Below are 16,864 nucleotides of genomic sequence, written 5' to 3'. Positions count from 1 at the left end.
TTCACACTATAGCATTTAATTGTGTAAATCCAACATTTAAACTAAATTCCTAGGCTAAATCTATCAAAAATTATTAAACAAAGTCAGAAGATAGCCACTTGAGAGGTGATATAGATACTAGATATGTCTTTCACCAGATCCTAAAGCTTAATTAACTCTGTCAGACTGAGGGGCATGGAATTATAGAGATATACTCTTGAATGCATTTTGCTTAAGTCCACATTCAAATATATGAATAATGAGGAGGTCCACAGGTGAATCAGCAAATAAATGGACTGCATAGTATGTTTCCAAACAGATTATGAAATTAAAACTTTCATGGGGGAGATATAATATCAATTTAAGAACTAGTAATGTTTGCCCTCTTAGCCAGCACCTGTAGTCCCACCTACTCAGGAGACTGAAGCAGAAGGTTCACTTGAGCCCAGGAGTTTGAATCTAGCCTGGGCAAAGTAAAACACAATCTCTTTTATTTTTAGTTTTAATTTGCCCTCTTCAAATCGATGACCCCAATTCCCTAGAACTATTTTTTTAAATACAGGGGAGAAATCAGAGAATTAAGGAAGAATGCAAAAATGAGAGACAGAAAACGTTCCAGAAATAATTTGACCACAGATCTTAAAGCCCACACTTACTTCTAAACATAAAGTACTCATAATGGTACCACAAATAGAACCATCTATATATGGGTATGTGTTTTTGTTTGTTTGTTTATATGGCTGTATATCAGTGTTCTATAGTTTTAAAATTAACTAGAATAAGTTTTAGATATTCTTCACCATTTGTTTTGACATATTAATTTTAAGATCAATTTATCAAGTTGAGGGGATTTTGATTAGAACTCCACTGAGTTTTACAGAATACATGGGGTCAGAATTGAAATTTTTATAAATGTATGGTCTTCCTATATATAAGCATGTGTATGTCTGTATTTTAATCAGATGTTCATTTATGTTCTTTAGTAATGGTAATATCTTCTCAAATGTACTGCATATTTTTTGCTTTCAATAATAAATACAAATTTTATCAAAGAACAGAAAACAGGGAAAGCCACCTAGCTCATTTTATAAGACTAGTGTAATCTTGATACCAGCCAAGGGCAGTTTAAGTAAACAAAGTCACAGACTATTCTTAAGAGCATAGATGTAAAAATCTTAAATATTAGCAAAGTTGAAAAAAGTATATATTTTCAACTTACCAAATTCTTCTCTGAATATAAGAATCTATTATTAAAGTATCATGCTATTCTTGGATTAAAAATTAAAAACCACATATTATTTTGATTGTACATTTAAGTTGCCTCCAGTTTTTCACTGTTACAAACAGTGCTTTAACTACCAATCTTGGATACTGTCCCATCATTTCCTTAGGAAGATTTACCAAAAGTATATTTTAAATTATGATATATTGTTAAAATACAGGTCCAGCAAACTTTTTTACAAAGGGCCAGATAGCAAATATTAGAGATTTGTGAGCCAAGAGGCAAAACTGAAGTTATTATGTAGGTACTTATATAACAAGACAGAAAATTTCCATAAATCTTTATTGATGAAATTAAAAGAGTACAATTTTTGTGACATAGCTCTACATATGTGAAGAATGGAATCCTTTTCAGAGGAGGTAACATTTCACTTAATTGGGTTTGAAAGCTGGTGTTTCCTATCAAAATCTTTAGCTAACGTTCATCTGTTAATGCTTATCTACAATGAGATTTTACATATTTCACCTTTGAAAATGTCTTTCCACATATATAAGTACTGCCAAATACTGATATCAATCCATGAGTATATGCTTTTAATTGAGTATATTCAACAGACTGGCAGGCATTTTTAGAATTCTATTAGCTAAAAGGCTAGAATGCCTTTTAGCATGTCATTACATTGCAAATCACTTCCAATTAAAGTTCCTCAATTGCACAGTTAAATGGATTTTGGAATATGTAAATTTCCTTTGCACTTGCATCAAGGTCTGAAAAACACTGCTGTAATTTGAAATCAGAAAATATATTGCTGAAAATTTGTGTAGGAATGGAGATGATTTAAAAAAAAAAAAAAAAAAAAAACCTTTCGACAGTGCAGGAAGTATGTGATGCAGCCTGACATTACTTGCAATTCAAACAATGTTCTCATTGAAATGACTTTATCACATTATGTTTCACATATAAGTTTCACATATAAGCACTGTTTTACTTTGTAACTTTAGCTTGAAACCGTTTCAAATTTGCAGCAAAAGCTAATTTCAAAGCCACTCAGTGTTCAATAGCAGTGATTGAGCACAGTTCTTCCAACCGTTAAAAATGTAAAAACCATTCTTAATTTGAGGACTGTATCAAAAGCAGGCTAGATTTGGCCCATGGGCCATAGCTTACTGACCCTTGGCTAGTGCAGTGGCTCACACCTGTAATCCCAGCACTTTCGGAGGCCGAGGCGGGCAGATCACGAGGTCAGGAGTTCAAGACCAGCCTGATCAACATGGTGAAACCCCGTCTCTACTAAAAATACAAAAGCTAGCCAGGCATGGTGGTGCATGCCTGTAATCCCGGTTACTCAAGAGACAGAGGCAAGAGAATCACCTGAACTGGGAAGGCAGAGGTTTCAGTGAGCCGAGATCATGCCACTGCACTCCAGCCTGGCAACAGAGTGAGGCTCTGTCTCAAAAAATAAATAAAGTCTTAACCAATTATATTCCCAGTAAGTGTTACATGCCTGTTTTCCCAAAACTTTGCAACCTGTAATTATTATTTACTTTTAAAGATTTATCCAATTTGAAATTACATTTTTCAGCTTGCATTTATTTACATAAGGTCACATATCTTTTAATGATTATAAGCCATTTATATCTATTTCTTCACTGTAAGTGGTTGTTCATATTCTTTCCCCATTTTTATTTCAATAAAATTTTCATTCCAACAATCATTCTGCATAGCAAAAAGAGATCTAAATCCTTTTTAGTGACTCCACTTGTTCAGTATTACTTTTCACTGCTTTCTCCTGCACATCCAACACTCCTTCCATATCGAAAGATCTGCCATTGTCTGAGAGTTGTGTTTTCTCAGGCTTCTCTGCATATCTGCACCAGACGCCATTCATTCCCTGTCACCTTTTGTCCATTTTCCCCCTCTTATAGTAACTCTTATTCACCCTTCAAGACTACCATCAGAGATCAGTTCCTCCTCTTTGGTTCCACAGCATCCTGCACATACATGCTATAAAATCTACCATACTTTTTTGTAATTAACTATTGGTTTACAGTGGTCTCTCTCCCCACTGGGCATACAGCTTTTTGAGATACGGTATTATAATTGATCGCCATACTCCAAAACAGTGCCCAGCACTTAGTCGGTACTAATTATTTTATTTCATAATACTAGTAATATTAATAATAACAAATATATGCCAGACGCAGCAACCAATCTGTTTAGTATTCCTTGTATCGTGCTTAGCATAATATGCAATTAAAATCTGAAGACTCACCCTCGGATATTAATGTCTTACAAAAGAAAAATAGCAATTAACATTTTTTATTCCCTGACAAAACTGAGTATGTCAAAGACTTTATTAAAAACTTGTATTTTCCCTCACAGCTTAAAATAATTTATTTAAATACTTGCCTTTAGTTATAGCTGTGATCTCCAATTCAGAAAAATTTGCTTATACTAGAAAACTAAGAAACTTAAAATACAGAAAAGAATATTTACAAACTTTCTATTTTGTAATCTGAACAATAAATTTCTTTCAAAATCCTCTTTGTAATTTGAGCAAGATTCATTTTGAATCAATCTTTTATTTTGCTTTATTTCCTCAGGATATTCATTACCTTGCACTAGATAAAGGTGAATTGGCACTAGCTGAAGTGGCAAGAAAAAGAGCTAGTGACATTGATGCAGAATCAATAACCTCTGGAGTTGGTAAGAATTAATGCTATTTTTAAGTGCTTTTTATTTTAATCAATAGTTAGTATCATTTCTATTTATGTTTGGAGGACATGGTTGGTTAATTTGAATTACTTTGTAAAGACAGTGCCTTATAAAAAGAAGAATTAAGCCTTGACAAACAGCACAGTATTGATATACAAATTGGAATTGTGTTTATGTGAAAATTTCTAATCAGTGATTACTATTGTCATCATTTAGCAAAAAGTCAAAAGGATATTCTTTTCATAAGATTTTGTGAGTATTATCATACTGCTGTTATTAAAATTAACCAACACAGAAATTTATATAATCCTTTATACACAGACATGTCATTTCTCAAAAGAATTCTCTCCTATATCAGGCAAAGTATTTCATATGGGAGTTTGGGTTTGATAGGTGATCTGTTTTTCTTTAGAAGCTGCTAGAATCATTTTAAACTGTAGTATTCTAAAGAAGACAGATCAGAAGCCTTAGAATGAATTTAAAAGTTCCTTTAAATTTTATAACATAAAAAATGAAAGTTTATAAAAAGTATTGTAATATTAACACTAACATCTTTTTTTTCACCTGTTTATCTAATGCCTCTAAATTGAGCAATACTGATATTTAGAAATCCAATTCCTTTTCTTACTGAGTATTTATTATTCTTAAATTAGGCAAAGATCCCTCAGGATTGTACTAGAATTCATTCTTCTGTGGAACTCCTCTGAAACAAGTTTTAAAAAGATTTCCACTTTGTAAGTGCTTGAAAAATCTTATACAAGCCTCTCCATTGACAGATCTTGTGCTTTGTTTTTGTAATGCTGTTTGCAGCCAAAGGGACCAATTGTCAGCTTCTTTCTGACACCACCACATAGATCTAATCTTCAAGGTGGTACTGAAGGACTCAAAGCCATTCCAGCAGGGTAGCTCTAAACCTGAATACCAGGGCCAACAGGTACTAGCAAGATAATTCCATTCTCCTTCCCCCATCCTGAAAGAGTTCCAAATTGATTAGACCACTTTCATATCTCCGTTTCTAATGGATAAGGAATACTCACTATTAATGCAGTATTGGATAAGAATAACTGTAATTGACCTATCACTATATCTTGTTACTTGCTAGGGAGAGATATTAATGTGTGTACTACTACTACTAATAGCACCTAATATTTATTGAATGCTAAGTTACAGATAACTAATTTTCACCACAACTCTGTGAAGTAAGTACAATTTATATTTGCTATGAGAAGTCACTTCTAACTAAATGATGAAAGCATACCATGTTTATAGAAATGATGATGTTATATGATGGGGAAATATCCTCCATCCCCATCCCTCTAGCCATTTAGGAAAACACAGTAGGAAGTTAAGTCATAGCCAGTTTTCTGGGATGTTTCCTTAGCTGTCCTGTACCCTGCCTTTTCTTCCAGGATCATGAAGGCCATCTTTGCATTTTAAAGCTATCTAAAAATAGTAACAGTGAAAGAGAATGTGAAGAGATTATCACAAAATTTCAGCAAAACAAAGAAACTCCCCGATTCACCAAAATGCATCTCATTTCCTGTATATTCTCTGATGAGGTTACTGTGGCCAGCGGATAATTCCTAGCCAGAAAGCTTAGTGTACCTACTTTGAGCCCTGCGTCATTTCTAGCAAATATATTTTCAATGATACCCTGTGACTTCTCTTTTCTCAGTCTTGTCTCAGGCCTCAGACTTTGACCTAGATTACTGCGTTTTGACAAAGATACTATTAAATAACATCAGTAACTTTCAAGACATTGCCCTATTACATGAATGTTCTACTCAGTTTTGCTGCAGAAAACTGGGTGATTCTCACTCATAATTCCAAATGGAATTAGCAAAGAATTTCTGGTTTCCTCATCATGGTCTCGCCTAGTTCTTTTTTGCAGCCCACATCATGCTGGGGAAAGCTAATTTTCTCTCAAATTCCCTCAATTTAATTCAATTATTCTCTTAAACTTATCCCAAAGCTGAAAGTTATTAAATTTTTGGCTTTCAAAGTGGTTCTTTGATGCAAGCAAGGAGCCAAATTATGTAAGACAGCGAAAGAGTAGTTCCATTTACATGGGAGAGTCTGTAAAAAAGCATCAGACATAAATACTGTCACCATAGTTAAAAGCAAGAGTTGCCAAAGGAAAAGCTGGATGATGATAATCTGAACAATTTGGTAATTTTTTAAACTTTTTATTTAAGTCTAACATGCATACAGAAAAGTGCACAAAACATAAGCATGTGACTCAATGAATTTCACAAAGGAAACACATCCTTGTAAAGAGTATCTTCACCAAGTAACATATGTTACCAGGACCCCAGAAGCCTTCCTATACCCACTTCAAGATGTTAAAATCTCAGCCCAACTGTCCAGATTTGTAACATTATAGACTAGTTTTGCCTTTTTTCAAACTTAAAATAAATGGATTCAAACCTATATTCTTTTGTATTTGGCTCCTTTTATTCAACATTACGAATCTGAGAATATTTCATATTGTTGCATATAGTTATAATTCTTCCACTCTTATTGCTGTATAACAATATTCCAATGCATGAATGTACTTCAATTTATTCTGCTTTAGATGGATATTTGGGTTGTTTCAAGTTTGGGACTAATGTGAATAGTGCTGCTATGAACATTCTTGTGTATGTCTTTTAATGGACATAGGTACGCAGATCTGTTCGACTGTGCTTAGAAGTGGAATTCCTGTGACATAGGATATGCAGCCTTAGTAGTTACTTCCAGTTTTCCAAAGTAGTTGTTAACAATTTCCCTTCTCACCAGCAGTACGTAAGAGTTCCAGTTTTGGCCATCCTCACTGATGCTTGATATTGTCTCTCTTTAGTAGTTACTTCCAGTTTTCCAAAGTAGTTGTTAACAATTTCCCTTCTCACCAGCAGTACGTAAGAGTTCCAGTTTTGGCCATCCTCACTGATGCTTGATATTGTCTCTCTTTTTCATTTTAGCCATTCCGGTGGAAAAGGTATTGTAATTTTGTATATGTGACAGTATAATATATAGGCTGTTTCTGGACCATGTTCTATTTTATTACTGTTTGTCTGTACTTGCACAGATATCTCACTGCTTTAAGCAACTCTGGCTGTCAATATTATTATTTAGTAGTGCAAATTGCCCAGCTTTGTTCTTTAAGATGGACTTGTCTATCTTTCCATATAAATTGCAAAATCAGCTTATACCCTGACTCAAGGGAAAAAAAAAAAAACAGTGGGGGCTGAAATTCTAGTTAGAATCTCATTTAACTCATAGATACATTTAGGCTGAATGTATTTCTTTATAATATTGTTTTCCAATCCATTAATACGATCTATCCCTCCATTTATTTAGGTCTTCTCTATTTCTTATGAAAAATGTTTCATAGTTTTCATAGTAGTGGTCTTCTACATCTTCCTTTAGATTTAAGTATTTCTTTTTCTCCTCTGTATGTGGTAATCTTATTTTAAAATTTCATTTTCTGTTTTATTTCTGGCATATATATGATTGACTATTATATATATATATCGACCTTATATCCAGCAATAAGTGCTAAATTCACTTATTAATGCCAACAGTTTGTAAATTCTTTTGAATTTTCTGCATCCCAATCATGTCATCTGGAAATATGTTAGTCTCTTTGCATTGCTATAAAGGAATACCTAAGACTGAGTAATTTATAAAGAAAAAAGGTTTATTTTGGCCCAAGGTTCTTCAGGCTATGTGAGAAGTATGGTGCCGGCATCTGCACCTGGTGAGGCCTCAGGAAGCTTCAAATCATGGCAGAAGTTAAAAGGGGAGATGCCATATCACATGGTGAGAGAGGGAGAAAGAGAGAGAGAAGAGGGGAGATGCCATATCACATGGTGAGAGAGGGAGAAAGAGAGAGAGAAGAGGAGGACCCAGCCTCCTTTAAACAACTAGCTCTCATGTGAACTAACAGAGCAAGAACTCACTTCTTACCATGGGGAGGGCACCAAGCCATGTAAGAGGGATCTGCCTCCATGACCCAAACACCTCCCACGAGGCCCCACCTCCAACATGGGGATTACATTTCAATATGAGTTGGAGGGGACAAACATCCAAACCATATCAGCAAATAAGGACATTTTAATTCCTTCCTTTCTAGTTCTTATGCCTTTTACTTCTCTTTCCTTATTACTGTACTGACTAGAAGCTCTAGTATAAAGATAAGTAGAAGTTGTGACCGGCATTATTTTCTGTTTCTTGATTCTTAGGGAAAGCTTTCAATAATTCACCAGTTAGCATAAAGTTTTCCCCAGGTTTTTAATAAAACTTTCATACATATTAATAAAGTTCCCTTCAATAAACTAGTTTGCTAAGAGTTTCTATCATGAATAGGTATTGAATTTTATCAAATACTTTTCCTGTGCTTATCAAGATTATTATGATCTTTCTCCTTTGTTCTATTAATATAGTGAATTGCATTGATTTTCAAATGGCAAACTAACCTTACATTCCAGAATAAATACTTCTTAATTGTGATGATGTATTTTTACATATTCCTGGATTTCATTTACTATTTTTAAATGTTGGCATTTACATTCATGAGGGATCAGTCTGTAAATGGTTTTACTTCAGTATCTCTGCCTAGTTTTGATATCTAGATTATTTTGACCTAATGCCTAAATGTCAAGCATTCTAGAAAGGATACATTTGAACATGTAATAGTACTTTATGTCCAGTTATTTATATATGGCATATGTAACACTTCCTACAACTTAAAAATTTTACATTAATCTTGACTGTATTGATGTCAACATTTTGGTTGTAACATTGTATTAAATTTTTGTGAAATACTATCATTGGAGGAAACTGGGTAAAAGAGACATGGGACCTCTCCATTATTTCTTACAACTGCATATTAATAAACAATTATCTTTAAAAGTTTAATTTTTAAAGTTTATATTAATATAGTGTCCTATGTTAAGTACTGTAATAAACATTACCTTATTTGGTCCTCCCAAATTATCTCTAAAGGAGAAACTACTCTTGGTGAATTTTTTTAGAAGCTTTTTTCTTTAATAATTTCAGCTTTTATTTTAGATTCAGGGGGCATATGTGCAGGTTTGTTACATGGGTATATTGCATGATGCTAAGATTTGGGGTATGAATGATCCCCATCACCCAGGTGGTAAGCAACAGTACACAAGAAGTAGTTTTTCAGCCCTTGCTCCTTGCCCTTCTATTAGTCCCCAGTGTTTATTATTCCCCTCTTTATGTCCATGTGTACCTAATGCTTTACTCCCACTTACATATGAGAATATGTGGTATTTGGTTTTCTATTCCTGAGTTAATTCACTTACAGTAATGTCTTCCAGCTACAACTATGTTGCTGCAAAAGGTGTGATTTCAGTCTTTTTTATGGCTGTATAGTTTTCCATGGTGTATATATACTACATTTTCTTTATTCAGTCCATCATTGATGGGTTCCTAGGTTGATTCCATGTCTGCTATTGTAAGTAGTGCTGTGATGAACATACAAGTGCATGTGTCTTTTTGGCAAAACAATTTATTTTCCTTTGGGTATATACCCATAAATGGGATCAACGGGTTGAATGATAGTTCTCAGTTTTTAAGAAATCTCCTGACTGTTTTCCACAGTGGTTGAATTAATTTGCATTCCCACCAGCAGTGTATAAGCATTCCCTTTTCTGCACAACCTCACAGCATGTGTTATTTTCTGACTTTTTAACAAGAGCCATTCTGACTGGTGTGAGATGCTATCTCATTGTGGTTTTGATCTGCATCTCTTTGATTAGGGACATTGAGCATTTTTTCATGTTTGTTGACTGCTTGTATGTCTGCTTTTGAGAAATGATTGTTTATGTCATTTGCATGCTTTTTAATGGACTTGTTTTTATCTTGTTGATTTTAAGTTCTTCATAGATTCTGCTTATTAGTCCATTGTTAAATGCATAGCATAGTTTGCAAATATTTTCTCCCATTCTGTAGGCTGTCTGTTTACTTTGTTCATAGTTTTCTTTTTGCTGTGCAGAAGCTCTTTGGTTTAATTAGGCCCCACTTGTCAATTTTTGTTATTGCTGCATTTATTTTTGAGGACTTAATCATAATTTTTTTATCAAGGCCAATGTCCAGAAGGACATTTCCTAGGTTTTCTTCTAGGATTCTTATATAGTATGAGGTCATACATTTAATTATCTAATCAATCTTAAGTTAATTTTTGTATATGGTGAAAGGTAGGGATCTAATTTCATTCTTCCACATATGGCTAGCAAGCTATTCCAGCACCATTTATTGGGTAGGGAATCCTTTCCCAGTTTCTTTTCTTGACTGTCAAAGATCAGATGCCTGTAGGTGTGTGGCTTTATTTCAGTGTCCTCTATTTTGTTACATTGGTCTCTGCATCTGTTTCTGTACTAGTACCATGTTGTTTTGGTTACTGAAGACTTGTAGTATAGTTTGAAGTTAGGTAATGGTGATCCCTCGAGCTTTGTTCTTTATGCTTAGGATTGCTTTGGTTATCTGGGCTCTTTTTTGGTTCCATATGAATTTTAGAATGGTTTTTGTTGTATTTCTATGAAAAATGACCTTGGTAGTTTGATAGATACAGAGTTGAGTCCATAGATTGCTTTGGGCAGTATGGACATTTTAATGATATTGATTCTTCCAGTCCATGCACGTGGAAGTTTTTCCATTTGTTTGTGTCATATGTGATTTCTTTCAGCAGTATTTTGTAGTTCATTCACTTCCTTGGTTAGATATATTCCTACGTATTTTATTTTGTGTATGGATATTGTAAGTGGGATTATGTTCTTGACTTGGCTCTCAGCTTGAATGTTATTGTTATATAGAAATGGCACTGATTTTTCTATGTTGATTTTGTATCCAAAACTTTACAGAAGTCATTTATCAGGTCTAGGAGTCTTCTGGTGAAGTCTTTAGGGTTTTCTATTTACAGTAGCAAAGAGAGATAATTTGATTTCCTCTTTTCCTATTTGGATGCCGTTCATTTCTTTCTCTTCTCCTGATTTCTCTGGCTAGGACTTCCAGTACTTCTTTGAATGGGAATGATGAGTGTGGGCATCTTTGTCTTGTTCCTGTTCTTAAGGGGAATGCTTCCAGCTTTTGCCCATTCAGTATGATGCTGGCTATGGGTTTGTCATAGATGACTCTTACTTTGAGCTCTATTCCTTCTATGCCTAGTTTGAGGGTTTTTTATCAAGAAGGATATTGGATTTTATCAAAGGCTTTTTCCATGTTTATTGAGATGATCATATGGTTTTTGTTTTTATTTCTGTTTATGTAGTGAATCATGCTTATTGATCTGCGTATGTTGAACCAACCTTGCATCCCAGGAATAAAGCCTGCTTGATCATGGTGAATTAACTTTTTGATTTGCTGCTGGATTTGATGTGTTGGAATTTTGTTGAGGATTTTTGCATATATGTTCATCAGGCTTATTGGCCTGTGGTTTTCTATTTTCATTGTGTTTTTGCCAGGTTTTGGTATCAGGGTGGTTCTGGCTTCACAGAATGAGTTATGAAAGGAGTTCCTACCTGCCTGATTTTTTGAATAGTTTCAGTAGGATTGGTACAAGTTCTTCTTTGTACATCTACTATAATTCAGCTGCAAATCCATCTGGTCCGGGGCTTTTTTTAAATTGGTAGACTTTTTGGCCAGGCACGGTGGCTCACGCCTGTAATCCCAGCACTTTGGGAGGCCGAGGCGGGTGGATCACGAGGTCAGGAGATTGAGACCATCCTGGCTAACACGGTGAAACCCCGTCTCTACTAAAAATACAAACAATTAGCCAGGCATGATGGTGAGCACCTGTAGTCCCAGCTACTTGGGAGGCTGAGGCAGGAGAATGGCATGAACCCAGGAGGTGGAGCTGGCAGTGAGCCGAGATCATGCCCCTGCACTCCAGCCTCAACGATAGAGTGAGACTCCGTATCAAAAAAAAAAAAAAAAAAAAAAAGGTAGGCTTTTTATTATTGATTGAATTTCATAACTTACTGTTTATTGTTCTGTTCAGGGTTTCACTTTCTTTCTGTCTCAGTCTTGGGAGGTTGTGTGTTTCCAGGAATTTATGTATTTCCTCTGCATTTTCTAGTTTGTGTGCATTGAGATGTTTGTATTAGTTTCTGAGGATCTTTTGTATACCTGTGGGATCACTGATAATGTTATCTTTGTCATTTCTGATTGTGCTTATTTAGATCATCCTTTTTTCCTTTGTTATTGAACTAGTGATCCTTCATACCTGTTTATCCTTTTAAAGTATAAACTTTTGGTTTTGTTCATTCTTTGTATGGATTTTTGGATCTCAAATTCATTTAATTCTGCTCTGATATTAGTTACTTCATTTCTTCTGCTATCTTTGGGGTTAGTTTATTCTTGTTTTTCTAGTTCTTCTAGGTGTGATGTTAGATTGTTAATTTGAGATCTTGCTAACTTTTTGTTGTAGGCCTTTAGTTCTATAAACCTTGGAGAAATCTTTTTTGTATAGGCAATGAAATGAGGTTACAGTGGAAATGCTCCATATACTGCAAAAAACTTGAGAGCCACTGTTCTATAGCAATTCTAATCAGTTTTCTATGGATATAGTTCCCGGATTGAACTCCCTCATACAATAGTGCCATAAAACACTCAGTAAAATAAAATATATATGGCTAAATACTTAAAAGATATATTAAGACAAATTGATTTCTTTAAAAATTTCTGGGGTACATGAAATATTCTCAGAAATCACAAATTTATTTGTTTATCTGAATATTTCCAAAAATTTTGACCATACAACCCTCATCTTTATCCTTGTTCCAGGCAAGAGCTATAAATTCATTGAACTTGAGATTTTTATAATTCACTTGGGGAAACTTACAGATTAATTGCACAATTGTAAATCTTTATCCTTGCTAACAGGCTTAGCATGATGGTACGAGCTATTAAAATAGTAATCATCATTCATAGAGGTAAAGAACTCAAACATTTATACTGTTATTATAGTAGTCCCCCTTTATCTGCTGATTTCCTTTCTGTGGTTTGAATTACCTGCAGTCAACCACAGCCCAAAAATATTATATGGAAAATTCCAGAAATAAATAATTCACAATTTTTAAATCGTGCACTGTTGAGTAGTGTGATGAAATCTCATACTGTCCTGTTTTGTTTTGTCCAGAATGTGAATCCCTTGGTCCAGTGTACCCCCACTGTATGCCACCTGCCCATAAGTCACATAGCAGCCATCTTGGTTATCAGATGGACCATAATGGTGTAGCAGTGCTCGTATTGAAGCAACCTGTATTTTACTTAATAATGACTCCAAAGCACAAGAGTAGTGATGCTGGCAATTCAGATATACCAAAGAGATGCACTTTATGGCGCACTCAGTGAGTAAAAAGGTGAAAGTTTTCAACTTAATAAGGAAAGATATCATATGCAGAGCTTGCTAAGATCTATCGTACATATGAATCCTCTATCCATGAAATTGTGAAGAAGGAAACAAATTCATGAGTTGTGCTGCTGCACCTCAAACTACAAAAGTTTCTGCCACAGTGTGTGATAAGTGCTTAGTTACAATGGAAAAGTCATTAAATTTGCATGTGAAAGACACAAACAGAAAGGTGTTCGAATTGACAGCCATCAGATTCGGTAGAATCTGCTATTTCAAGCATCCACTGGGGGTCTTTGAACATATACCCCATGGATAAAGGGAGACTACCATACCTGGAAAATTCCTCTCCCCTCAGCTTCTTCCTTCTTTCACTTCCACACTCTGAGTGACATACAGCAAAATTTCAGAATAGGAAGCTCTTTGTCCTTGTTACCCCACAGTTACATAAATCAGAGGTAAAGACATGTGCAGCTGGTAATGTCTCAGACTTTCTTGACAAAACTGGAGAGAGCATTTTCATGAGGGGTTATATTGCCAAAACTCATGATCACTGTAGAGGCTGGATAAAACATCTTTATTAGGGATTAGCTATGCTACAGGCATTGTCTAAAGAACTTGCTGCAGAACACCTTGGTATGTAGGAGTCAAACATCTGTCATCACGTCAGTTTTGCTTCAAGATGACATCACTGTTGCCATGCAACAGGCTATTTTCTTACAGAAATTAAGGCATTCAAAAGCAGCCATGTATACAGGGGAATTGGGAAAGCCACACACAGGCCCAGTCAACACACATTTCAGAAAAGACCTGAGAAGATCATAAGCTTTTACCTCAGGCCAATTCCTATGCTCAGAGCAAACTTAGCTAATTAGTGGGACTGTCCCAGCACACAGCTAGTCTGCAAAGACTGGGAGAGATGGCTTTTTCAAATGCCCAGTTTCACACACACACAACCCACAAGGCATACAAAGAAACAGGAAAACATGGCCTATTCAAAGGAGCAAAATTAATTGGTAGAAATTAAACCTGAGAAAGCACAGACATCTTGCTAACTAGGCAAAGTCTTTAAAACAACTGCCTTAAATATGTTCAAAGAGCAAAAGGAAACCATACAAAGAACAAAAGAATGTTTTAAAAAAACATAAGAACAAAATGAAAATATCAAAAAAGAGAAATTATAAAAAGGAACCAAATTCTGAAGCAACTGAAAAGTCCAATAACTGGATTTAAAAATTTACTACAGAAGTTCAAGGTTTGAGTAGGCAGAAGAAAAAAAAATCAGCCAACTTCATGATACAATATTTGAAATTATCAGTTCTAAGGACCCAGAAGAATTAAGAAAAGTGAACTAAACCTACGAGATTTATGGGACATCATCAAATATACCAATATATACATTACAGGAATCCCAGAAGGGGAAGAGAGAAAGGATCAGAAAGATTATGAAGAAATAATGACCAAAACCCTCCTAAATTTGAGGAAATACATGGATCCACAAACCCAAGATGCTCAGTGAACAGAGAAAGGATCAGAAAGACGGTTTGAAGAAATAATGACCAAAACCCTCCCAAATTTGAGGAAATACATGGATCCACAAATCTAAGATGTTCAATGAACTTCAAGTAGAATCAACCCAAAGGACACCTTATAATCAAATTGTTGAAAGAAAATCTGCAAGCAGCAAGAGAGAATAAACTCATCATATACAAGGGATTCTCAATAATAGGAGATTCTGACTTTTCAGTAGAAGCTTTGGCGGCCAGAAGGTATAATTACAGTCCTAGAAGAAAAATAAAGATTAACCAAGAATTATATGTCCAGGACTGGGCAGTCAAATATAAAAACCAGTATTATTATAATTTTAATTTGTAACTCTACTTATTATCAACCTGAATTAAAACACAAAGGCATAAAAATAATTATAAATATCTTTAGTAGGTACACAATATATAAAGATGTAATTTGTGACATCAATAACAAAGTAGGGGAACAGTGACAATGCTTTATAAGAGTTTTTGTATACGCTTGAGGTTAACTTGGTATCAATTTAAATTAGATTGTTGTAACTTTAGAATGTTATCCATAATTCCCATGATAACCACAAAGAAAATAACTGTCGAATATGTACAAAAGGAAATGAGAAGGGAATCAAAACATGTCCCAACTAAAAACAAAAGAAGGCAGCAATGGAGGAAATGAGCAACAAAAAGCCTATATGTGAAAAACAAAACCAACCAAACAAAAAACAGCCCTAAGACATAAGTCCTTCTCTATCAGTAATTAATTACAGGCTAAGTGTTCACTGTCTGAAATGCTTGTAACCAGAAGTGTTTTGGATTTGGGGTTGGTTTGGTGGTTTTTTTTTTTTTTTTTTTTTTTCCAATTTTGGAATATTTGCAGGTACATACTGAGATATCTTGAGGATGGTACCCAGGTCTAAACACAAAATTCACTTACGTTTTATATACACCTTACACACATAGCCTGAAGGCAATTTTATGTAATATTTTTGATATTTTTGTGCATGCAACAAAGCTGTCTACCTTGAACCATTAGAATGCAAAGGTGTCACTGTCTCAGCCACCTATGTGGACAAGCTGTGATTGTTTGGTATCACCATCATTCCTGACTGAATTTGTATGCTACCAATAAGCAGTCATTTTCTTACACATTCATTCGTAAGTACTTAAGAGTAAACATATGACATACCATTACTACAGTAAAACAATGTGTTCAGGATAACTAAGTAGTACAGTAGCATCATCAGGATACCTGTTATCAGCGGTTACACAACAGCAACAACAAACAATGGCAAGATTTCTGCCTCTACTTACAATGCTGTGTTTTGAGTAAAAGATTACTGCATAGGGCATTTTATTTTTCTGGGTAAGAAAAACATCAGCAGCAGTTAAAGAGTCCGGAAGTGGGTCCTATAGGGATAAGAAGGAATCCTGTTCGATGGCATTTTAAAATGTTTCCTTTAGAGTTATCTGCCTCATAACAAAGGTTTTTGTCTTACAAATTTCTTTTTGGTTTTATAAACTGACATGATTTCTTGTTCATGCTGCTCTAGTCTTTCAATAAACCCATCACACATTTTCACAATGTTACTTCCAGGCACTTTTTCTGCAGTGTTAACGGTTTCATCATCACTATTGTCATAATCACCTTGATTCAGAACTGTTTTGGCTATTTCACCATTGGTCAATGAATGAACAACTGGAGGTTCATTACTGATGTTAAAAACCTCTTCAATATCCACCTCTTCCAGCTTACTGATAGACTCTGAAGGTGTATTTGTTGCATATGTAAGGAAGTCAGACATTTTTCTCTCACTTCATATACAGAATCCTTCAAAGTCATCACCTTGTTTGTCATCATCAGTGAACAGAATCACAGGCCAGAGATTGTGCCAGTCATGCACAACTGTGTCTTCAGTCGTGTGTTCAAAGTGTTGGCAAAAGCATATGTGGCATCGCTCATGCTAAACATCCTTTTAAAACCTCGTGCACCCATGCCTCAGCTCACTGCTGATAGGATACTCTTTAAGAAAGTGTTTTTATATTTACTCTTCACTGATCTAAGAA

The 16,864-nt window shown here is 34.9% G+C and overlaps 1 protein-coding gene across 2 annotated transcripts in view; it reads left to right on the top strand.

Moving 5' to 3' along the window:
* Positions 1-16,864, top strand: part of WDPCP (WD repeat containing planar cell polarity effector) — a 491,319-nt gene that overhangs the window by 336,248 nt on the left and 138,207 nt on the right. For both annotated transcript variants that reach the window (XM_007970462.3, XM_038007022.2), the window contains one exon: positions 3,805-3,907. In XM_007970462.3, the coding sequence (XP_007968653.1) occupies positions 3,805-3,907 (103 nt within the window). The remainder of the gene's footprint in view (positions 1-3,804; positions 3,908-16,864) is intronic.

Source organism: Chlorocebus sabaeus, chromosome 14, assembly GCF_047675955.1.
Source record: "Chlorocebus sabaeus isolate Y175 chromosome 14, mChlSab1.0.hap1, whole genome shotgun sequence".
NCBI lineage: Eukaryota > Metazoa > Chordata > Mammalia > Primates > Cercopithecidae > Chlorocebus > Chlorocebus sabaeus.
This window is presented reverse-complemented; position numbering and strand designations above follow the sequence as displayed.